Genomic DNA, 20,503 nt, shown 5'->3' with positions numbered 1-20,503 from the left:
TGTTGACCTGTGAAACGTGGTCACTTCTGGCATCAGAAACGGTTTATTGATAAGAATCATTATTAACGCGCGGGAAGATACGAGCCAACAAAGGTTTCATCTATAGTAATTTACCAAGTAAGGTCCTCCTGTATTCAACTACATGACGCAGCCGGAGACACGGATAGCTTCATACAATTATCAATGATTACCAGAAAGCAATTTGGAGTAGAGAAGCATGCCAATTTTCAAATGCGCCTAACGAAACCAGCGCCTTGGTTAAGCTTGCAGCCATGCCACTAGCCTTTGTAAAGTCACGGGCACGTTCCCAATTATGCACTCTAACTTGTGTGGCTTAATAGCTTATAAGTCTGGGAATAGATGATATCTGTTCGACGGATGGAGTGATCTTCTTAGGGCCGATAGGCTTTGGTGGAATCCACCTATTAAGAAATGAAAGCCAGATCGAGACGCTTCAGGCGTAGTCGATATGTACACTTGCTTTGCCCAGTTATTACCTCCTTTTTGTTGCCGGTTGCAACCACGAACACCAACTTGTGAAGTACCAAATCTGGCAGCGGGGTATGGAATGATGAAGCCATTGGAGATAACGGAGCAGAAATTGAAATATGATACCCTTAAGTTCAGTATAAGAGGTTATCTAGCCTTCGATACTATAGATATGTTTGGGAACTCGGTGTCTGGGAACTCGGTGGTTTTCGCCCAGTTGTCCATATCCGGCTGCCCTGCCTCGAGATCCGTGATGATTCATTGACGTTTATGCTCAGGCACCTTAGACGCAGCTCTAACATTCGTCTACCGCATGTCATCGAATAAGTGCTGCGCGTCATGATAGTTCCGTTTGAGCATCTCCTAAATCCATCAGGGCAGGAAAAGAATTTTTCGCACTCCTCTCAGTCCGACTGTCGGCTAACGAGCAATAAGCCGAGACAGTAGCAAGCGAACAACTGCCTCCAGTCATCCGAGGAAATGCCTTCACACCGTCTTTTGAGGTGTTTTGTGTTCTGGATCAGCGTAGGCCCAGGTTCTTGTGGAAGAGCGGCGAGAACAAAGATTCTATTCTGCATCATCTCGAATACTCACCGACCTGTAACTTGTCAGTTGATTGATAGCATTGAGACAGCTGATTGGAGAATTGTGCAAATATCCAATATCATTGGCTTAGTTGAACGGTTGAACGGACCGAAAACGGGGCCTCCAGCGCGGATTCTTTTCCGTGTTGCCCGAGGTTGGCCCGGTCAGGATTTTCTTGAATGCTCTGCTACCCGATCGCTTTTGAATCACTTTAGAGCCTTTAAGAATTCCGTAAACCATTTTTGTCATAATTTGTTCTGCAATTGCGTGACCGTTCAGCTTCCACTTTCTCACAAGCTCGCCCAGTCCTGAAGCTGGACCGACCCACCCGATGAGCTTAGCCCTACAACCAGAGAAGAACAATGGGGCCGACAAGGAGCGCGGCGCTGAGGTTCCTGTGGATGAGTTTAGTAGGTTCTCGCGAAGCAGGAAGATGGTCATGACGATTGTCATATCCTGGACTGGATTGCTGTCCCCGATGGCGAGCACTTCGGTGCTCTCCGCCATTCCGAACGTGGCAGCAACATACAAAACTACTGGATCCATAATCGGGCTGAGCAATGCGTTGTATCTGGTGTTCATGGCCTTGAGTCCGTGCTTCTGGGGCCCTTGGTGCCAGACGATTGGACGGCGGATGGTATGTGCCGGTGCCCTCTTGCAGTTCGAGAAGCTCACTGTTCCTGCAGTCCTGCCTTGCTAGTACTTTGATCTTCCTGGGCGCCTCTATCGGCACTGCTCTGAGCCCGAACATTGCTGCCTTTATGGTGTTTCGAATGCTTACCGCATTTGTGGGTACAGCGATTCTGGTGATAGGTCCTGCAGTGATTCGTGATTTGTACCCTCCCCTCGAGCGAGCAACTGGAATAGCCTGGTTCTACACGGGCACTCTGGTCGGTCCCACTGTTGGACCCCTGCTTGCGGGTGCGATAGTCACTTATACAACATGGAGGGTGATTTTCTGGCTGCAGACGGGACTCGCCGCAGTATCGTTGCTTGGGATCTTCTTCTTGCTGCCTGAGACCCTCAGCGAGACTGCGCCCCGCCCGCTTAAAGGCCTAACGCGGGGACAGAAGGTGAAAGTCTTCTTCATCATGACCAATCCCTGGCGGGTCATCTCCCCGTTCAAACGGCCGAGTCTGGTGGTGACAGCAATTGCCAGCGGTTCGCTCGTTTGGAACCAGTACGGTCTCCTGACTCCAATCCGATATGTCCTAAACCCAAGATTCCATCTGGAAACGCCCCTCCAATCCGGTCTTCTGTACCTGGCTCCCGGCTGTGGGTATATACTCGGCACATTTTTCGGCGGCCGATGGGCGGACTATGTTGCAACGCGGTGGTACAGGCATCGCGGCCAGGTATTTGTCGCCGAAGACCGCTTGTATGCCGCGGTTCCATTCCTTGGGATTGTAATTCCGGCATGTATGCTCATTTACGGGTGGTCTGTCGACATGGAGTTTGGCGGCCTCCCGGTGCCTGTCATATTCATGTTCTTCCAGGGAGTCTCGCAACTGTTTTGCTTTCCAAGCCTCAATACGTATTGTCTCGACGTCATGCCAGATCGCAGCGCCGAGCTCATTGCAGGTAATTTCTTCATCAGGTACATTTTCGGGGCCGTGGCATCTGCCACTGCGATCCCGGCAGCAGAGTCAATTGGTGTTGGGTGGTTCAGTACCATATCGGCTCTGCTTCTAGTCGTCGGGGGCACCGGGATCTTCATCGTTGCTCGTTGGGGCAAAGCGAAGCCTGTCGAGACCTGAAGATACAGAAAAACGGTTTTATGCGCCATTTTACCTCCAGACTGGAGGCTTACGCTGTCTACGAGAGCAGTATAGTTTTATGTAGCGGCTGTGAAGACGTCAATAATCGCGAAATGGAGCGCCTAACCCATGGCATCGAGGCGGAGCGTCTTCTCCCCGCGGTGCTCTTCTCCGAATAGGTCTAGCGACGACAGTCAGTATACCGAAAGTAGGCCCTTCGCCGCGCTGCGCAGAGCGCGCTTAAGACCTGCACGGGATAGACCGCAACGATCCGGACTCGCTTGCGCCAGATGCGAGAAGCCGAGCCCTCGCTCAGAGAGAGCTTAATGGCACGATTCTTATTTGATTGTACATAGACAAGCGAAGAGATCTATGAGATTCTCAGTTGATATAGCGCCATCCATCGCCATCCACTCTTGTCTAGATGCCCCTCTTCTCAGACATGCATGAGGAAGGTATACATCGCGGCTGCACCTGCTTCCTGCCAATCATCTTCCGCCTCTTGCACCTACCATCAACGTATTCTGTGCATCCTTTCCACGAGAAAAGGCCTATCCATCAGCTCTTATTTCCAAGGTAAAGATATTTATGAGCCATGTACTCTCCGCTCTGGCACTTGCTGTGGTCACTGGCCGTGAGCCTACCTCTGGATGTAGCACAATCCAGTCCTGCAGCCCAGGATCCTCAAACCGACCCTTTCTACCAACCTCCACCTGGATTTGAGAGAGCTCCCCCGGGAACAATCTTTCGCAAGCGCCTCGTCACTACTTCCTTCTTCGGCTTGGTCCCAGATCCCGTCGAAGCGCATCAGCTACTCTACCGTACCACGGCCATTAACGGGTCAGCCATCACGTCAGTCACCACGGTCTTCAAACCTCTGCATGCGATGACAGACCGTTATGTCTCTTTCCATACTGCGTACGACAGTGCGTCTGTCACCTGTGACCCAAGTTACCAATACCAACTTGGCGTCGCCCAGACCGACCTGATATCCACGTTCGAGTTCCTCTTCCTCCAGCGCCACCTTTTACGTGGCTATGTTGTTGCCGCTCCGGACCATGAAGGGCCAGATGCGGCCCTTGGTTCAGGCCGATTGGCAGGAATGACGGTGCTAGATGGGATGCGTGCTGTCAACCACTTCAACGAGACTCTCGGATTCTCGACTTCCCGCCCTATGATCGCCGCAACAGGATACTCTGGCGGAGCCATTGCAACTGGCTGGGCAGCATCCCTCCATTCCGTCTATGCGCCCGAGTTAAACGTCAAAGGCTGGGCCATGGGTGGCACTCCTGCCAATCTGACCGGGACATTCTACTATCTTGATGGAAAGTTGTATAGCGGCTTCATCCCAGCGGCCGTTGATGGGCTGTCCAAGCCGAGCGCATACGGCGCACAATTGCTACCTATTATTGATAGAATCGTTACTGGGAAAGGTCAAGCACTCTTGGACTATGCGAACTCGCATTGCGTTCCCGCGGACCTGGCCAATTGGCCAAACCAGTCAATGCTATCCCCAGATATCCAAATCCTCGGACCCGGTCTGCTCCTCGAACCGACAATCCACTCCGTCCTGGTGGAAAATATTCTCGGTGGGAGGCCAGAGGAGGCACCTATTGCCCCAGTGCTGGTTTACCATGGTGTAGATGACGAGATCATCCCGTATCATGACATTCCATTGATGGTCGACTCATGGTGCAGCGCAGGAGCTACGGTCCAATTCAGGACTTACGTGACTGGTGGCCACGCCAGGACACTGCTCGGCAGCCTGACCGATTCCGCGGGGTATATTGATGATGCATTTGCTGGCACGCTTGAGCTCGGTTGTTCGTGGCAATTCAGAACAACCAGCCCGCATCCTGTTGTTGGGAAGGTAGACCTTGAACATGTATTCTCTCAGCTTATTGAGAACCTGAATCGATTGTTCTGGGTTGAGGCGGCTGATAATCGTTAGCGAGGACAAATATTAGCAGGAGTCTATGGAGTGGCCGCAACAACCTATAGCCTCGGGTTTAAGGTACCTGAAGTCGAATGAGAAATCCAGTAGTACCTTAGGTTGATTTCAACTATAATTTCAATTTGAACTGTGTTATGTGGCGCTCATGTTGAGTAGTAGTAAGACGATTAAGGATATCCAGTTGACGTTGATAATCCCATCTGATAGATCTCTGGACTGCCTACACGATATCGCACCTAGCCACATTAAGGCACAAAGAGTACATGAGACGATCAATTCAAGCTTGTATTCTTCCTGCTATACCGCTCATTCATATAATATATCTAAGTTGCCGTGGATCCTACTTCAGAACGATTTTTTTTGCTCCAAGACGCCGTACGCCAGTTCAAGGAAGGATATATCATATAAGACATTTAAGTTTGGGATAATATGAAGCGCGGATACGGACGCAAGCTGGGATATACAGGTCACATTGGTTCTGATATTCTATCTTCAAATTCCGTCTTCATTCTCTTTCCATTGTCACCTGTGACAAGCGGCAGAGCAAGATGATCTCTCAAGAGCCCTCATTTCTCCCCCTGCACTTGAAAGTTTGACATAATAGTTATAGCATGTCAGCCATAAAATTAGGCTATACGATTGACGAACACACAAACTGCTCCTCTGTCCGGGCACGTGCTCGGGGCCAGAAACCTACGGCGGGAAGTGTTTTGCGGGTGGTTCAGAAACTTACACGTTGAGCAATGACAAGGGCAAAATAAATTCATTTTTCTCTTTCAAGTGTCCTCATGCCACTTCATCATTCCCAGTTAGGCAGGGCTGATGTCGGCGAAACTAACCGCAAGTCAATCCGTTGTCCAAACCAGTCCAGGTTCTACTAGGGTATATCTCGGCCAGTGGTGCGCCTGTGCAATGCTGGCCACAGCCTAAGCCTGACACTATCACCGGACTCCCCCTCTCCATTAGTGTTTACCATGGCTTTTTCCGAATACTCCGTCCCTGGTTGACTGGTGAGGAAGACAAACTCATCCGGATCTTGTCTCAGGAAATCTTTTAACAGGGCACATCTCTGAATGAACGCCTGTAGTTGCTGCCTCCTCGATTCCGTCCCGGAGGAAGAACCAACACTGGTTTTCCCTTCGATATGGTCCACGAGGCTTGCAATACTTGCCTTTCGTTCATCCATCGTCATGTGAGTTAGGGCGCGGGCTGTTGCAGTCCTCCATACTAGTAACGTTGGCTTGGGATCTGAGATACTTTAGTTAAGGGCAGCAATAATCCGAGGCACGTACTTGTGCTCTGGACACTGACATCAAGTTCCTGTATGAACTGGCCCCAGGGATTTGGCAGGACCGCAAACATTGCCGGTGAAAATATGTGATGCTGCACTGAGTCTGCAACAAACGACTGAATCCAAGTGCGACGCTGAGGGGAAGTGCTTGTGATTCCATCCTGATCAATAGCAAAAGCAAGTTTGGCAGTGTCTTTGAAGTTTGCTTGATCCAGGAATCCAGATTCTGAACGAGCCGGCGTAGTCGTTGCTTCACTTCCTCATTGGGGACCCTTTTCGGTCCCGCCTGAGCGGAGTTTAGTCGCGAGTACAGTTGATTCATCTGCTGTATGTATTATTCTTCTCTCTTGGCTGCGTCACTGCACGCTTGGACTAGCAACTGTTCCTGTTGTTGGATCTTTTCGGTATTCACCAGATGTTGGTTTTGTGCTTCCGTGGACTGGCAAATCAGGAGATGGGTTTCCTGCAAAACATTAGTAACATCAAGAGGAAACCAAAGATGTTACTGACGCGGCGTATCTTCCTTAGTTCTTTCTCCTGGCATTCTAGTTGCCACTGCACCTTACGGTATTCTCACAGCCATGGTTAGCAAGCACCGTGAGACAGGGGTGTACTCACTCTCAGAAAGTTCTCGCTGCTGAGTAGGTGCGGTAGAAGTCGAGAGGGCCATAAAGAGGCGCAGCAGTCATAAATTCCGGAGATAATCCATTGCTGAAGTACTGTGTGAACAATTTGACATAAGGGCAGGTGTCCGTATTTGTATCTGATAGCGGGAATAGGTCTCAATGAGGTCATCATCAGGAGAAGCATCCCGTCCAAACCTTAGACCTGACAATTGAGGCTACGGTGTCACCGCGGAGAGGTAGTCCGCCGTCGTATAAGAGGCAGATCCTTGCGCTGGAAATTCCCTCGTGAAGGCATTTTAGGGACACGCCGCTTAAACGAAATACCGACAAAATGACCAACAAAGTGCTCGGTCCATCGATTGTCATTGGCGTCGATTGTGGGACCACATTTAGTGGGTACGTTGTGCGATCGTATGTTGCTGCGGGACAAGGTATATACAACCCCTTAAAGAATCTCGTGGACACTCGGTGGATCAATCAATGATATTGAAGTTCTTTCGCAGTGGCCGGGGGGAGGCAACAGTGAGTGCAGACAATACTTGGGCCTTCCTTCGACCGACCTGACATGACGATAGGGACATCGGTCAAGGTTCCACCCAACATATCATACAAAGATGGGAATATCCAATGGGGGTACCAAATAGGGCAGTTCCCTGAGCGCCTTCGGGGAATCAAACTACTGCTAGACGAGGGACAGAATATCACGCATACACCTTCAATCGAGTCTAAGGCCCTTCTTCTGTCCTACGGCAAGGATGCCGTGGAAGCCACAGCAGACTACATAAGCAGCTTATAGGCCAGGTCAAGCAGGTGCTCGAACGGCGACTGGGGTCAATATGGATGATCTGGACTCTCAGTTTATACTGACTGTCCCAGCAGTCTGGTCTGACAAAGCTAAAAATACAACACTGACGGCCACTGTTGATGCAGGCGTTGATATGAAGCATATATCCCTTGTTTCCGAACTAGAGGCAGCAGCGCTTTATACGCTGCGGGCGATTCAACCAAATACAGTGGCCGTAAGTACTGTCCGACTGCTACGGGACGAGTACCGTAACGTGAATAGGCAAACGATGTGTTCACCGTGTGTGATGCCGAAGGGGGAACCGTAGTAAGCTGCACCGCTAACGTTAATAACTGGCTATATGGCACTGACCTGTGGTCTAGGATCTGATCTCATACAAAATCAAAACCCTGGAGCCCCTAGTTCTCGTCGAGGTCGCGGAAGGTACAGGTACACTGATGAAGACACTGCAAAGTACATCGGCCTCCAATAGCTTTGCTGACCTCTATGAAGGCACGGTGTGCGGCTTGCTACTTCTCGATAGTAGGTTCGAAGAGCTTTTGCGGAAGAAAATGGGTTAAGTCAAAGGAAGCGGCGATCACGTACTGGCAGGAGCGCGTGAAACCCAACTTCACCGGTCAATTCGGCGACGAGTTTGGTGAGGTGGAATAATTTATCCCCATTGCAGGCGCCGCAGACGATCCCTCTGTGCCCATCGAGGACGGGTTCTTTATGCTCAGCAGGCAGGTTCACCTATACTCGGTGACATTACTTTTTCTTTGATCGACGCTAACTGTGTACAGGGAGGACGCCGAAGGCATTTTTGAGCCTATCATCGGGCAAATTGAAGACCTCACTGCCCAACAGCTGTCAGCAGTTGGTGAACGCGGGTTTCATGTGCAGGTGGAGTGCCGATTTCTCTGTACTTCGAAGTCACGCTTACCATCAGTCTCTAGAACGTTATTCTTGTAGGAGGATTTGGTGCATCAGAGTATCTTTATCACCGTTTGATGAAGAGGAATCCAGGAGTAACCATAATGCAACCTCCTAATGGGTAGGTCAAGCCCCAATCTGTGCAATGCAAGCCATAGTAACTGTGAATCAGATGGCCAGCAGTTGTCAGGTACGAGTGTTACGCTTAATTGACGGCCAGAGAACTGATCATAGGCAGTGGTGCTGTTCATCGTGGTCTGGAGGAAAACAAGGTCGAGTCTCGCATCGCGCGCCGTCATTATGGGTCACGTACTGCACCCCGTTTTACCCGTGGGAACATAAGGAGGATGACCCTTACAAAAGATGGGATGCGCTAGAAGAAATCTACGTCGTCAGTAGATGAATGGAGTGGTTTATCAACAAGGTGCTTTGCTAATGTCCACTTAAGATGTGGCAACGCTAAAGATTACAACCAGTCTTCTAAGATAGCGGAGCAGCAGCCGATAAAAATACCCTTCTACCGGCCAATCGAGGGTCGGCCGCCAGGTCTCTTGGTTTTTGAGGATGTTCTATATTTCTGCAATGATGAGGTTGCTCCGGACGTGCGCAATCGAAGTATGTCCCATCTACCAGACTAGGACTTTACACATCTACTAACCGCTATCTCAAGAAGTAATGCAACTGTGCAAGCTGGAGACCGACCTTCGTAAGATACCCCAAGAACTATTCCGGCGCAAGAGGAATTCACAAGGAGTTGAGTATTTCGTCGTCCCGTACATTCTTAGCATGACGCCGATATCGGCCTCCTTGCTTTTCGAACTAGAGTTCAACGGGGTGTCTTATGGAAGCGTCCGTACAAGGTACTAGGCGCAGCGGCTGGTAGAGGGCATGATCTGGATTGAAATATCTCTGGTCTTGCCAAAACAAGCCAGGACAAAGAGATCTTGCTCTTGTCTCAAACATGCAGAACAATTCAGATTAGGTACTCACTTAGATAGGACCCTGACAGTTCAATGGTGTGTGTATTCACACTATAATAAGACTGCTAGCCCAAAACTGATTCTATACACCTTTCAATCCTAGAGATTTTGCTTTGAGCAGGGTAGAGAGGGTTTGAGCAGGGTAGAGAGGGCCAAACCCATGCGCGCCTCTAGCCTCGGAGTTGATATCTCGTAAATCAAATCCAGATCCACCTCATTTTACAACTCCGTCTTCTTCCAGCTCTTTGGGAAGGTGGGATAGCTCCAGCTCTCCCCGCTCTCAATCAAACGCTTATCAAGACCCTCCTGGCCGGCACTAACATAGAGCACCTTGGCGTAGCTCCCAGTCGTCCAATACTGGTACGCAGTGTTCTTCGGCACAAATGCGACATCGCCAGTCTCCAGTCTGGCTGCAGGGTATGCACCGATCTTGATGACGACCGAGCCTTCAAGGACCTCAAATGCGCAGGCACCGTTGGCCTTCCACGTATCCACCGTTTCAGAATGCTGACGGCTCATGACAATGGTGGAGAGCGTGAAGTTCGTGTCCTGCGATTGTGCGTTCGTGACCAGCGGCTGGACGATCTGGTAGTTCCCGTGTCGCGAGTTCAGGTACTTGGGACCGTAGTTGTTAGCGATGAAGTAGGGCTGGCCAGGCTCGCCCAGCGGCGTCGCAGAGGAATCGATCGCGTGCCACGACGACGTCGTAGATGACGACCCATTGACCAGGTCGCGTGTCGGCTCGAAGTCCAGCTGTGCGTAGACATCGTACTTCTGCAAGCTGGAGATCACGTCCGCCCCGGGGGACGAGGTCCCATTGCTGGCGGCCGGGACATACGGCGTGTTCGTCGCGTCCGAGTAATTTGTTCCCAACGCGTAGAACAGGTCTTCAAAGCCGCCGGGCGAGATGACCCCGACCATCTCGGTATCTGGATCGAGGATCTGGAACGTATGCGTCGTGTTCCGCGGGACAGAGCCGTAGTCGCCCTGGGTCAGAAGCCGGGCTTCCTGCTCGCCATCCCCCTTTTGCGCCCACAGCTGGAAACGGCCCTTGAAGTTAAAGAAGTTCTCGTAGTGCCTCTGATGGATGTGCGGGAGGACACCGAGGCTGCCACTGGCAGGAGCGTTGGTGCTCATCAACGTGAAGGCATAGTCAGAGGCCGGGCCGGTGACGGGAAACCGGTAGAGCTGGGCGCCGATTGTGACGGCATGGCTGTTGGCGTAGTGGGGGATGATATAAGGACGGGGTGACGAAGGGGCACTGTCAAGGTAGAGGTCTGATAGCGACTGGGCTGCCGCCAGAGGCGCGGTGGCGGCGAGCAGGAGGTTGAGCGCGACCATGGTGGATGAGTTGTATATCAGTCACATCAATGGGGTGCACCAGCAGTTTTTAAATATCCGCCATGCGCCCCTGCAGACCCAAATCTTGCATATGATATCTGGTCCCACTACCGAGTTTCAAGACCCGTGTCTATGATAGTGTGTCAGTCTGTCACCTAGCAGTTTCCCTATACCTAGGACTGTCTTGGGTCCGGAACCGGATTCGGAACCTGTTTCGGCCACGCACTCGGAAGTTCCGGCACGACGATCATGGCTTGTTTGGGTGCTAGGCTTTGCCCTAATTTTCAGAGAAATAATTCTTTGTTATTTTTTATTTATTTTTTTTATCCCAGACAGTCTGAGACTCGTTATCAAGCAACTGGTCTTCCTCTTGAACGCCTGCGGCCCTCAAATGCCATTTCTTGGTGCAAGTCTAACGGAATGACTCCAGTACGATAAGACGGTACCTGCATATACCGAGTTCTATTTTCGTTGCGTCATTCTCTAACCACAATCCGTGTTTTCTGGAAACGCAGCGGCCCACTGTTGCCACGCGTCGGCGGTCCCATCTGCTGTCCACGGTGCCTAGAACGAGCAGCATACACAATCAAGGTCTTTATTGCTTGTGGTCAGTTAAAAGTGCCCTCATTGTCCTCTTCTTGTGGCCTGAAATTGTCGATGCCTTTTGTCTATGTCTCATAAAACGGACCTTGTCAAGCACCATTCTGGAGAATAGGTATCTATGATATCTAAAGGGGTAGGGGATAGAATACAATACATTATGTAGTATGCAGGTACTGCGCCGTTAGCCAATATCCTCACAGTAATCCCCACAATAATAGCAGTAGAGAGCGAGGACTAGGGCATCCCCACCCTCCACCGCCCATGTAATCACTCGGAAAACCCGAGCCCGCCATACACCAACCGTATCTGGTATTATGAAGCCTACTGCGGAGTATTAGTACACTCGACGCTGCTCGGCTGCACGGAATCTGCGGCAATTCCTGATTCTGGGGTAAACGCAGGCAGATCCCTCGCTGGAGGTCTTGCCAAGTATACGTCCACGAGGGTGCGCCTCGTAGGTTTCTCAGATTAGCGTAGTCCGGAGTAGCCGACGAACATATACTGAGAAAGAGGTTCATTAGTCTACATAACCCAGGCCTCGGCTGCAGGATAGACAGGGTTTCTTTCCCCCACGCACGCATTAGTTGTTTTGCTTGTCTCTGTGACGCTGTACAAGACCTGCAAAACGCCATAAATCTGGTGCAAAAACAGGCTACGGCTGGGCTGGGAAGATGGCGCACTTGATTAAGCTTACATTGTTCTCTCTATGGCTCATTACTGCAGCCGTGGGCACTTTCGCCCCGTATTACGCCAATCTCACCTTCCAGTCACCCCGGACGCTGTCGAACTGGTCGAATCTGACCGTTGAGACCCAGACGGGCACATTCATCGGTGCGCTGAACGATACTTATCCTAATGTGCGGCAGTTCTTGCGCGTGCCTTTCGCCAAGGTGAGCGAACACTGTTCAAGAGTCCCTGGTCTGCAGAGAGAGAAGGAGATCTGACTGGGATGCAAAAGCCCCCCGTCGGCGACCTCCGCTGGCTTCCTCCTCAGCGTCTTGAAAAATCATCGCGACGGTACGACTCGACTAGACATGGTCCAGGTAGTTACAGAGATGTCCCAGCCTAGCTTGAGTATCCATACTGACTAGTTCACCCTTCTCAGCATGCCCGCAATACGTCTCATCCAGTGTAACCAATTACAACCAATACGCGCCTCCAAACCTGCTCGTCAATCTGGGCGAGTCTCTAGACGAAGGTGCAATTGCATGGTCCACCTCCGAAGACTGTCTCTCATTAGCCGTCTGGACGCCCTCATATGCGGACAGAACATCGAAGCTCCCTGTCGCCTTGTTCGTGACCGGCGGCCATGGACTCACCGGTGGGATCGATATCCCTTCCCAGGTACCGGAGCAGTGGGTGTCGAGATCGCAGGAACACATCGTTGTGACGATCAATTACCGGGTGAACATATTCGGGAGTAAGTTGTTGTATAGTAACAGGCGAGCTGATGCCGGCTAACCATGGGCGTACATGCTAGATCCGAAGTCTCGCGCCTTGAAGGAGACATCGCTCTCCCTACTTGATGTGCGCGCCGCCGTCGAATGGGTCTATGAGAACATCGAGGCGTTTGGCGGCGATCCCCAAAACATCATGGTTAGCAGATCCCAGCCCAACGAGAGTCAACCCTCCCTGACAGTATCATTAGCTCTGGGGCCAGTCTCAAGGCGCCGCCCTGACACACATGTACACCCTCGCCTTCCCGTCAGACCCTCTCGTCTCCAAATTCGGTGTCCTGTCGCAGCCGCCCTCGGTGACTGTCGACCTAACGACAGCAGCAGCCACTGATCCGTATGCTGGATTTGATATCGTTGCCAAAGCACTCGGCTGCAACTACGGCGACGATGCGGATGCTGAACTCGAATGTATGCGTCAAGTGAGCTGGGTGCAGATTGAGGAGTTCATTAACCGCTATACTGGTACACCCGAACTCGATTTCTCAAACTATATTCGTAAGTGCTTACCAGAAGCGTATTATATATTCCTGTTCCGGCACAGCGCTAATGCGAGTATAACAGCTGATGAGAAATATATCTTCACTAACGAAACAGCGCGCTACATTGCCGGAAAAGTCGCCCCAGGCCCAGAGATCCGCTCCAACACGGCGAGCGAGATGCCCACTACGAACAGAACGTCCACGGCCGAGACACAGAGACAGTGGCTTTGCAAGGGCGTTAAGGAAGCAAAGCTCCGAAATCAGTATGGTCTAGACACTTATCGGTACCTGTGGGCCGGGAACTTTAGCAATATCAGCCCCGAGCCATGGCTTGGGGCGTTCCACTGGTCTGATCTGCTTATGATCTTGGGGACGTATGACAAGGATGTAGGAGATGTTCCAAAATTGGAAGTCGATACCTCGGCTGCCATCCAGGATTTCTTTTTGGCGTTCTTGAAAGATTCCAGCAGTCTGCAGAGGCAGGGATGGCCATTGTTCGAGCCTGATGCGGCGAATGGCGGGTTCATTATGGAGTTTGGCAAGAAGACTGCGGCGAGGAATATTACAGGTGCCTATCTTGATGCTGGGTGCTATAATAGTTCTGTGCCTATGAGGCTTTCTGGGTAAGAGGGCGAGGAACAGATCGGCTGGGATGGTGTCGTATAAATGGCTCAATAGGTCCTTCGGATTGTATCCCCCATCGCCTTTTATAATACAACAAAGATGGTTCACTCGCAGTGTTCACATTACATCCGCCATAGAACCCGTAAACTGGATATTCCTGTATACCTGAAGAGATTCATCAACCAATACATGGATATCGTCTGACACAGTTGCCCAGTGCCGCTTTACCAGATACCGGAGGCCAAGTCAACAAGGCTTTATTTGACGGCAGACATGTATTGTTTGTGATGTAGAGTCAGTCTATTGTCCTAAGGGCTCAGCGTACGTAATTTCAATCCAAGCACCAAGTCAACTATTAGGCCAAGAGGGTGCTCTATGTAGGAACTCCCTTCACGGATTCCTCACTGAGGCTGTAGAACGAAAACTGTTACCTGAGGAGTGAACCACAAATACGCATACGTGATACCGCGTGCTGAATATTGCATAGAGTCAATTTTTTGTAAGCATGATAATCTGCAAGGGCCTACTCGAGAAATCATCACTTGGGATATAATGGCCACGTTTCCCCGAACAACTGCACAGAGCCAATGCTTCACAAAGAAAAGCCATATGCAGATGCTCATTTTGAAACTCTACCTCGTAAGCGAGGCTTATTGTCTGGTCTACTTGCAGTCCCAATGAGGACACAATGTATACCGGTATTCACTTGGCTGCAGCAGGGTACAGGTATAGTTATGTCTCATTGGGTAAGCATATGAAAAGTGATGGGTTAAATGAAGGGTTTTGGGTCCCCATTCTCCGGCTTAAGCGGCCCCCTGCTGATGTCGAATCAGAGAATTATGTTAGAGGCTATGGAGAATCTCCAAGTGCTGCGTGGATCGTCTCTTGTCCTGGCTGGTAGAGAGTCAGAAGATTTCATACTTCCATTGCTGAAGCATAGAATTAAGATATGGTTCATACAGTGCTCTTACGGAGTAGTCCAGATCACGAGCAATCAACACTGGATTATAGATTCGCTTCTATATATGGTATGCCCCACAACGGCCAGGCAGCCTACATAAACCCCCATAGATTCCCCCATCCCTTCTCCTGCACTTCATCGTCTTTCGATGTCGCCAAGTCATGGATCTCATCTAGCTCTTCAAGCTTCCTCCTCACCAAGGCAAAGTTAGACAGGTCTTCCAGTCGCCACTGAACACTTCCCCAATTATTATAATACTTAATTCCTAGCCAGAGCGGAATGAAGCAGAGGATCTGGAAAGATTAGCGGAAGATGTTTAATGTGCTAGGGCTCCACGACTACCATACCGATAGATAGGCAGACAAGAAACGCGGTGTGACCCAGTTGTGCCACAGTGCTGCGCCGTCCGCAACGGCCAGGACAAACACACACCCGAATAATGCAAGATACATCGTGACCGGCTGGCCGTGCGAGCGCCATGGATACAGATCTTCGGTGCCTTGGCTTGGAAATCGGCGGAGGCGGGCGAACTGAGGGGATGCGTTGAGTTCATCTCTGTGACGGTACATACTGAGGATGTTTAGCGAGCCTAGCAATTAGGCGCCGAGTACCTAGGTACGCACCAGTTGTAAAAGCGGATGAAGGCCCAACATTCGCAAGTCCAGACTATAATGCAGCTGACAGAGCCCATCTGCGACAAGACTTCGAGTAGCTGAGACTGGTTAGCGGGTGACTCTCAAAAACAGCAGTGGACCTAGACTTAGATGAAAGACTTACGCTGGATATCGTGGTATCTGCCGAGTTATGCGGCGATAAGTACAGAAACGGCACCCACATGAAGACCAGAGAAAGCAGCATCGCACGAACAGGAACCTGGTAGTTATTCGTCTTTCCGAAGAACGCAAAAAAGCGCCACCCGTCGCCTTGTATCCTGCGCGTCAAACCGAACAGTGTCCGAGACGCAACATAGAGGTTGGTGTTCGCCGAGAACACAGCAGTGACGAAGATGATGGCCGTGATCATGTCTGCCAGCCCGGGAATCCCAGACATCACTGCACTGATCACGAAACCAGAGTCCGTCTTGAATTTACCCTCTTTGTCGCTGGGCGACCCCAGCCAAGACAGTCGCGGGAGGTTCTCGTTGTTCCATTCCACATTCAGACTCATGAGGAATCCAGCAATGAAGTATATTATCCATACCAGGAAACTGGTCCAGGTGGCGACGAAGCGGACCGAGATGTAGGGCCAGCGGCCCTTAAGGACATCCGCCGCCGTGTCTCGAGAGTGGCGTTTATCTGGGCGTGCTTCGAGAGCGGTTGCTGCCGTGATATCGACACCAACATAGGCGAAAGCAGCGATTGAAAAGGCATAACTACTCCCGTTAATCTGTAGCACTTCCTGGACAGGTTCAGGAGCTACCCACAATAAAGCAGACGCCCAATTGTTAACAGCCTCTTCGTCGATTGGGAACATTGGGCGGTGTTTATAGTCTACATCGTTAGTAAGGCTCGCTCTGGACGGGCCAGGGATGCTTACTGAAAGTACCAATATGTCCTCTCTCTCCAGCTATATCTGGTTAATATGAGAATATCGACTGGTGTAGAAATGACATACCCCCTACGTTAATAGCGATCATACAAGAGATCACAACCAATACTCCCAAGATCTTGATCGAGCCGCCAATGACCTCCGTCAATCCATAGATCTGGCTCATTAGCCAATACTTCGACGACGAATTGCAGAATTGTTTGGATTACCTGCACGCCGAAGCTATTTAAAAGGACAAGGAACAGCGGCACCACGAAAAACATGATTGTCCCCTGAATTGCCTTGCCAGGATCCCAGAAGTCAAGCACTCCAGCGGCAGCAACAATCAAGGCGGCGAAATTGATCGAGTATGTGAACCTATACATGTCAGACCGACTCAACTAACCAGGCAAGGCACGCTTGGACCGACCAGTAAGCGATTCCAACGGCAGTTCCCAGATCCTCATCGACGAACTTGGCCACGAACTCAACCAGCGCACCAGAGATGGGCCACAGCGCAAGCAATTCGCCCAGACATTGCATGACTGTCCAAGCTAGGAGTCCCATCGCCGTAAATGCAATCAGAGCAGCGCCCGGCCCTCCAATGCGCAGAACTGTACCACTCCGTATGTATAGGCCCGCTCCAAGAACTCCACTGAGGGTAATCATCTGACTAGGAGTTAGATGACATATTTCATTGAGCCTATTTGGCGGCCTTACAAAGACATGGATTCCTCGAAGTCGCCGTCTATATGTTTTCAGAGGAAATTATCAGTCAATGTTGTCGCATGCTGTGGACGCAAATTACCAAGTCCCTTACTTCACGCGATCCCTCTCATGGTTTGTAATAATGATGTCTTCCATATTGTTATCGTCCTGCTCGCCTTGGCCCCCAGGCACGCTGTCCGAGAGGCAGGGCGAGCTGGAGCGCATCGATTCCGGCTGCGCGCTGGAGGTTTCAGGCACGCGCAAGGTATCACCCAACCCTGCGGAGGGCTGCCAATCACGCGGCAACCAAGTGAGATCATCGAGCTTGAGCGCATATTCATCGTTGCCGTTCGTGTTGTTCGATGCCATCTCTGTTGATCTTGGGCATCGCAGCGGTGGATACGAGAAAAGGGTCCCAACAGATCGTAAGTATTTTTGCGGAGGCTGGCGCAAGTTATGCCTCGGGCGCTCGACGTCAGCGCCTAGCTTTAAAAATTGTAATAAATTGCTGTAAAATAAAAGCAAGCAAGGCTAGACCTGCCTGGATTCAGTTAAGCGATGACCCCTCTGCCAATGTGAACAGCCTATCTTGGCCGGGCCTGTGATAGGAGGAAGTTATTGCTGCGACGAGTCCTGAGCAGCGAGAGGATGTAAGCGACCCAATCAACTTGCGCGACTCTATCTCGCTTCCCCTCCTTTGCCAGCGTGAACAACGCACCTGATGGGTCAGGTCTGCAGAGCCTCCTGTTCTGTTGTCTTGGGACCCTCGTATAATATCAGGATTCAGGAGGAGATGATCGTATAACCATCCTTTGATGCATTCCATCCGCGACGGGAGCGTCTAGTACCCACGTTGTACTTTATTCTTATGAATAGTATCTGACGGTTGACGCATGTCACGTTTCAGTCGGACTGGAAGCTGGCGGTCTATCATATCGTTGTCGCCTCCGTCGGCATCGGCGACGCCGTCCACTATGTGTCGGCGACAAGACGCCTCGGCGCATTATCTCACGAGAACGAAGCTGCAGGGTTTCCTTGAACGAAGGTTTCCCACACACCCTGGCCTAAATTTCCATATCCGCGTAAGCCCCAATAACCAGTTGCTTTGCTGATCCTACTGACGCCCGGTCCTGGTCCAGCTGTACGAAGATGTCTGGTCGTTCGACGCGCCTGAAGAGGTAACAGAGGTACGGGATCTGCCCGTGTGATCGATCCACCACATTTCCAAGCTAACATCTCACAGGAAGAATTGGAGTGAGTAAGCAGTGCCCGGCCGTTGGCAGAGCACGAGCTGGGGTTGGGGCTATGACGGTGGCTGAGAATAGACTGACCGTCTCATAGGGCGATCTCTGAATGAGCCAGAACCTGCACCGCAAAACTTTAGTGGAAGGCTGACTCTCGGCGGCAGATTAGGGAAAGGCTGAACATATTGATCCAATCGTTGTATGGTCTCTACATTTTGTCCTGTTTGCTTATCCATGGCGTGTTCGCCCTTGTGGTGGCGCTATCCGTGTCACCGTCGCAGTTCATTTTCAGATTTAGATCACTCAAGGCACACTTTTTTTCTTCCTAGTATATATTTCATATATCAAAGATCGCCTGGAACTTTGCCATCGATCTATATCTGCAATAGCGACAATGACAAATATGGAGCTTGATACGATGACTCCATCGAATGCACCCGCGATAGAGGGGTTCCCAGACAATCTCCTGAGGTCAGATATTATCGACTTGTACTCCCTCGTTCCATACGCAGAGGATTATCAATCCCGCGCAAAGACACGGAGATGTTTTAGCACATCTGAGTCGCTTTGCCAGGTGACTTGGACCGATGTCGACGCTGGAGACCTAGGTAGATATCATCTCAGCCAATGCTGTATGGACAATTGTTGACCAGACGAGGGGTAGTGACCGAGAGAACACTGAGCTCACTGGCAGAACTCCGGGGCTATAGGAGTCTCCATAGCGCTCAGAGAGGAGGAAGGGCGCTGAGGTTCCTGTAGGTCATCCATCGGTGCAAGCAGGTTGTTGCTAACCGACCAGATCCATCAACCAGCGCAACTCTTGGAGGCCGCTGAACGTCACTCGCATAATGTTCGATGAGATTGTTGATATCGTTGGCGCGTCATCAAACTTATTCGAGCTGCCATTGTCCTTTTTCCAAAAGACGATTGCCGTAGAAGAGGGCTTCACCAGCGCCCCAGTGCTTAGACTCAGCGCCGAATCAGTCGGTAGGTGTCGGTTTCCTGCAGCTACGAAGGCGCTCAAGCTAATCGAAAGAAGAAATCATTTATATTATTAAGTACGCTTTTGATAAATCACCCGTTGATAAGGGGAGAGATCCTTGGGTACTACGACAAACAGGCGTATATCACAAATATGTATTCGCGACGAAAAACAGTACCTGGCTCTTCTTAAATCCAACTACAGATTGCAAATTTCAAGGCCGTCTCAAGCGCTGTCTTTTATCACCAGCCGAGCGGTCGACGATGCAGCGCAATCCCCTCCTCATCCACAGCATGCTCTTTGGTACCTTCTTTCCTGCTTGGAGGGAATACCTAAAGCACCTGGAAGGCCGCATGCTTCCCATTGTAGGTCGTCTTCCTCCAATACCACAATCTGGCTTTGCTGATGATTAAGGCCAATACCACGGTGGCAGCCGAAATCGACAAGCCATTACGTGTCAACCACGAATCACTGACTGCAGTTCGCAATACCGAGAACCGATGTTTAGCCCTGCAGCCCATCTTCCGGTCGCTTGACAAGACATTTGATGTGTTGCACCAGGCCAATGCAGCTCTGGGTGAGTGTGGTGAGATCGAGAAAAACGACTTGCAGATGATGAAACAGTTGCTCAACAACTATTCCGCCACGGTAAACTCGTACGGCCAGGCGGCGTGGTCACTGCAGAGCCGCACCTCAAGGACTGCGGCGCATATTACAGACACGCTATCGTTCAAGGATGCATACATCGCGAAACGGCAGACCGAGTTCATGTTGCGCGACTCCACCACGGTCCGGGTCATAACTGTTGTTACGCTCGTATATCTGCCGGCAACCTTTATGGCAGTAAGTGGCGGTGATAATATTTTGTAAGCCAAGCACTAACTCATTTAGACCCTCCTTGGGATGAACTCATTCTTTGAGATGGACGAAAGTCGTAATATTGTTATATCCCCGCAGTTCTGGATCTACATCGTTTGCTCGGTGCCTCTCACAGCGGCAACTCTTTGCTACTGGTGGTACTTCCAAAAGGCCAAACAGCGTACTGAGCGATCAACAACGGAAGTATTGATGGTTTAGCGCTCCAGGTGGGACAGAGTCTAGATTGCATAGCGGTAGGCAGGAATGGGTGTGCGTTTGGTGTCTCTACCTTGCTTTGACGAGAGGATCCGGTGGCGGAA

The 20,503-nt window shown here is 50.8% G+C and overlaps 10 protein-coding genes across 10 annotated transcripts; 6 read left to right on the top strand and 4 right to left on the bottom strand.

The window, feature by feature from the left end:
* The first annotated feature begins 1,267 nt into the window (after nucleotides 1-1,267).
* Nucleotides 1,268-3,129, top strand: BDW70DRAFT_56548 (putative MFS transporter). Its single transcript, XM_073744293.1, has 2 exons — nucleotides 1,268-1,711; nucleotides 1,761-3,129. Exons 1-2 carry the CDS (start codon nucleotides 1,406-1,408, stop codon nucleotides 2,829-2,831), a joined length of 1,377 nt encoding a protein of 458 aa, XP_073595742.1. The 5' UTR covers nucleotides 1,268-1,405; the 3' UTR covers nucleotides 2,832-3,129.
* A 223-nt stretch (nucleotides 3,130-3,352) lies between these two features.
* On the top strand, nucleotides 3,353-4,818 carry BDW70DRAFT_136996 (secretory lipase-domain-containing protein). Its single transcript, XM_073736955.1, has one exon. It carries the CDS (start codon nucleotides 3,427-3,429, stop codon nucleotides 4,780-4,782), a length of 1,356 nt encoding a protein of 451 aa, XP_073595741.1. The 5' UTR covers nucleotides 3,353-3,426; the 3' UTR covers nucleotides 4,783-4,818.
* A 742-nt stretch (nucleotides 4,819-5,560) lies between these two features.
* On the bottom strand, nucleotides 5,561-6,380 carry BDW70DRAFT_56546 (uncharacterized protein). Its single transcript, XM_073744292.1, has 2 exons — nucleotides 6,078-6,380; nucleotides 5,561-6,033 (listed from the first exon to the last, which is right to left on the bottom strand). Exons 1-2 carry the CDS (start codon nucleotides 6,145-6,147, stop codon nucleotides 5,663-5,665), a joined length of 441 nt encoding a protein of 146 aa, XP_073595740.1. The 5' UTR covers nucleotides 6,148-6,380; the 3' UTR covers nucleotides 5,561-5,662.
* BDW70DRAFT_56537 (uncharacterized protein) lies at nucleotides 6,279-6,962 on the bottom strand. The gene is made up of 3 exons (XM_073744291.1): nucleotides 6,695-6,962; nucleotides 6,587-6,637; nucleotides 6,279-6,539 (listed from the first exon to the last, which is right to left on the bottom strand). The coding sequence occupies exons 1-3, from the start codon at nucleotides 6,884-6,886 to the stop codon at nucleotides 6,411-6,413; spliced, it is 372 nt and encodes a 123-aa protein (XP_073595739.1). The 5' UTR covers nucleotides 6,887-6,962; the 3' UTR covers nucleotides 6,279-6,410.
* A 71-nt stretch (nucleotides 6,963-7,033) lies between these two features.
* On the top strand, nucleotides 7,034-7,498 carry BDW70DRAFT_160350 (uncharacterized protein; the record flags this gene model as incomplete). The annotated part of the gene is made up of 3 exons (XM_073740832.1): nucleotides 7,034-7,098; nucleotides 7,154-7,224; nucleotides 7,278-7,498. 3 exons carry the CDS (start codon nucleotides 7,034-7,036, stop codon nucleotides 7,496-7,498), a joined length of 357 nt encoding a protein of 118 aa, XP_073595738.1.
* Nucleotides 7,499-7,538: 40 nt separating this feature from the next.
* Nucleotides 7,539-9,286, top strand: BDW70DRAFT_160349 (Hsp70 family protein; the record flags this gene model as incomplete). The annotated part of the gene is made up of 12 exons (XM_073740831.1): nucleotides 7,539-7,721; nucleotides 7,769-7,813; nucleotides 7,870-7,930; nucleotides 8,000-8,029; nucleotides 8,079-8,144; nucleotides 8,175-8,211; nucleotides 8,290-8,389; nucleotides 8,443-8,540; nucleotides 8,600-8,609; nucleotides 8,658-8,814; nucleotides 8,885-9,034; nucleotides 9,090-9,286. 12 exons carry the CDS (start codon nucleotides 7,539-7,541, stop codon nucleotides 9,284-9,286), a joined length of 1,134 nt encoding a protein of 377 aa, XP_073595737.1.
* A 223-nt stretch (nucleotides 9,287-9,509) lies between these two features.
* On the bottom strand, nucleotides 9,510-10,740 carry BDW70DRAFT_168428 (RmlC-like cupin domain-containing protein; the record flags this gene model as incomplete). Its single annotated transcript, XM_073742467.1, has 1 exon — nucleotides 9,510-10,740. The coding sequence occupies one exon, from the start codon at nucleotides 10,738-10,740 to the stop codon at nucleotides 9,619-9,621; it is 1,122 nt and encodes a 373-aa protein (XP_073595736.1). The 3' UTR covers nucleotides 9,510-9,618.
* Nucleotides 10,741-12,014: 1,274 nt separating this feature from the next.
* BDW70DRAFT_150584 (Alpha/Beta hydrolase protein) lies at nucleotides 12,015-13,906 on the top strand (the record flags this gene model as incomplete). The annotated part of the gene is made up of 6 exons (XM_073739175.1): nucleotides 12,015-12,233; nucleotides 12,302-12,386; nucleotides 12,449-12,763; nucleotides 12,824-12,939; nucleotides 12,992-13,295; nucleotides 13,395-13,906. The coding sequence occupies 6 exons, from the start codon at nucleotides 12,015-12,017 to the stop codon at nucleotides 13,904-13,906; spliced, it is 1,551 nt and encodes a 516-aa protein (XP_073595735.1).
* A 1,003-nt stretch (nucleotides 13,907-14,909) lies between these two features.
* Nucleotides 14,910-17,468, bottom strand: BDW70DRAFT_168425 (amino acid permease-domain-containing protein; the record flags this gene model as incomplete). The annotated part of the gene is made up of 10 exons (XM_073742466.1): nucleotides 14,910-15,157; nucleotides 15,212-15,434; nucleotides 15,488-15,576; nucleotides 15,642-16,236; nucleotides 16,288-16,399; nucleotides 16,479-16,569; nucleotides 16,622-16,769; nucleotides 16,822-17,060; nucleotides 17,112-17,139; nucleotides 17,212-17,468. 10 exons carry the CDS (start codon nucleotides 17,466-17,468, stop codon nucleotides 14,957-14,959), a joined length of 1,983 nt encoding a protein of 660 aa, XP_073595734.1. The 3' UTR covers nucleotides 14,910-14,956.
* A 1,293-nt stretch (nucleotides 17,469-18,761) lies between these two features.
* BDW70DRAFT_150582 (uncharacterized protein) lies at nucleotides 18,762-20,402 on the top strand (the record flags this gene model as incomplete). Its single annotated transcript, XM_073739174.1, has 6 exons — nucleotides 18,762-18,951; nucleotides 19,008-19,098; nucleotides 19,143-19,330; nucleotides 19,383-19,690; nucleotides 19,740-20,168; nucleotides 20,217-20,402. 6 exons carry the CDS (start codon nucleotides 18,762-18,764, stop codon nucleotides 20,400-20,402), a joined length of 1,392 nt encoding a protein of 463 aa, XP_073595733.1.
* Between the last annotated feature and the right edge of the window lie 101 nt (nucleotides 20,403-20,503).

This window comes from Aspergillus foveolatus, assembly GCF_047715535.1.
Source record: "Aspergillus foveolatus strain CBS 279.81 unplaced genomic scaffold BDW70scaffold_26, whole genome shotgun sequence".
NCBI lineage: Eukaryota > Fungi > Ascomycota > Eurotiomycetes > Eurotiales > Aspergillaceae > Aspergillus > Aspergillus foveolatus.
The sequence above is the reverse complement of the archived record's forward strand: the minus strand, read 5'-3'. Positions and strand labels throughout refer to the sequence as shown.

Excerpts from the sequence above, each read along its gene's own strand:
- BDW70DRAFT_136996 (XM_073736955.1), top strand. The coding sequence starts at position 3,427 with ATGTACTCTCCGCTCTGGCACTTGCTGTGGTCACTGGCCGTGAGCCTA.
- BDW70DRAFT_56537 (XM_073744291.1), bottom strand. The coding sequence starts at position 6,886 with ATGCTTCTCCTGATGATGACCTCATTGAGACCTATTCCCGCTATCAGA. Across the intron at positions 6,638-6,694 it reads GCAGCGAGAACTTTCTGAGA|GTGCAGTGGCAACTAGAATG; the intron begins GTGAGTACACCC and ends GAATACCGTAAG. Across the intron at positions 6,540-6,586 it reads AACTAAGGAAGATACGCCGC|GAAACCCATCTCCTGATTTG; the intron begins GTCAGTAACATC and ends AATGTTTTGCAG.
- BDW70DRAFT_56546 (XM_073744292.1), bottom strand. The coding sequence starts at position 6,147 with ATGTTTGCGGTCCTGCCAAATCCCTGGGGCCAGTTCATACAGGAACTT. Across the intron at positions 6,034-6,077 it reads TGTCAGTGTCCAGAGCACAA|ATCCCAAGCCAACGTTACTA; the intron begins GTACGTGCCTCG and ends AAAGTATCTCAG.
- BDW70DRAFT_56548 (XM_073744293.1), top strand. The coding sequence starts at position 1,406 with ATGAGCTTAGCCCTACAACCAGAGAAGAACAATGGGGCCGACAAGGAG. Across the intron at positions 1,712-1,760 it reads AGACGATTGGACGGCGGATG|TCCTGCCTTGCTAGTACTTT; the intron begins GTATGTGCCGGT and ends CTGTTCCTGCAG.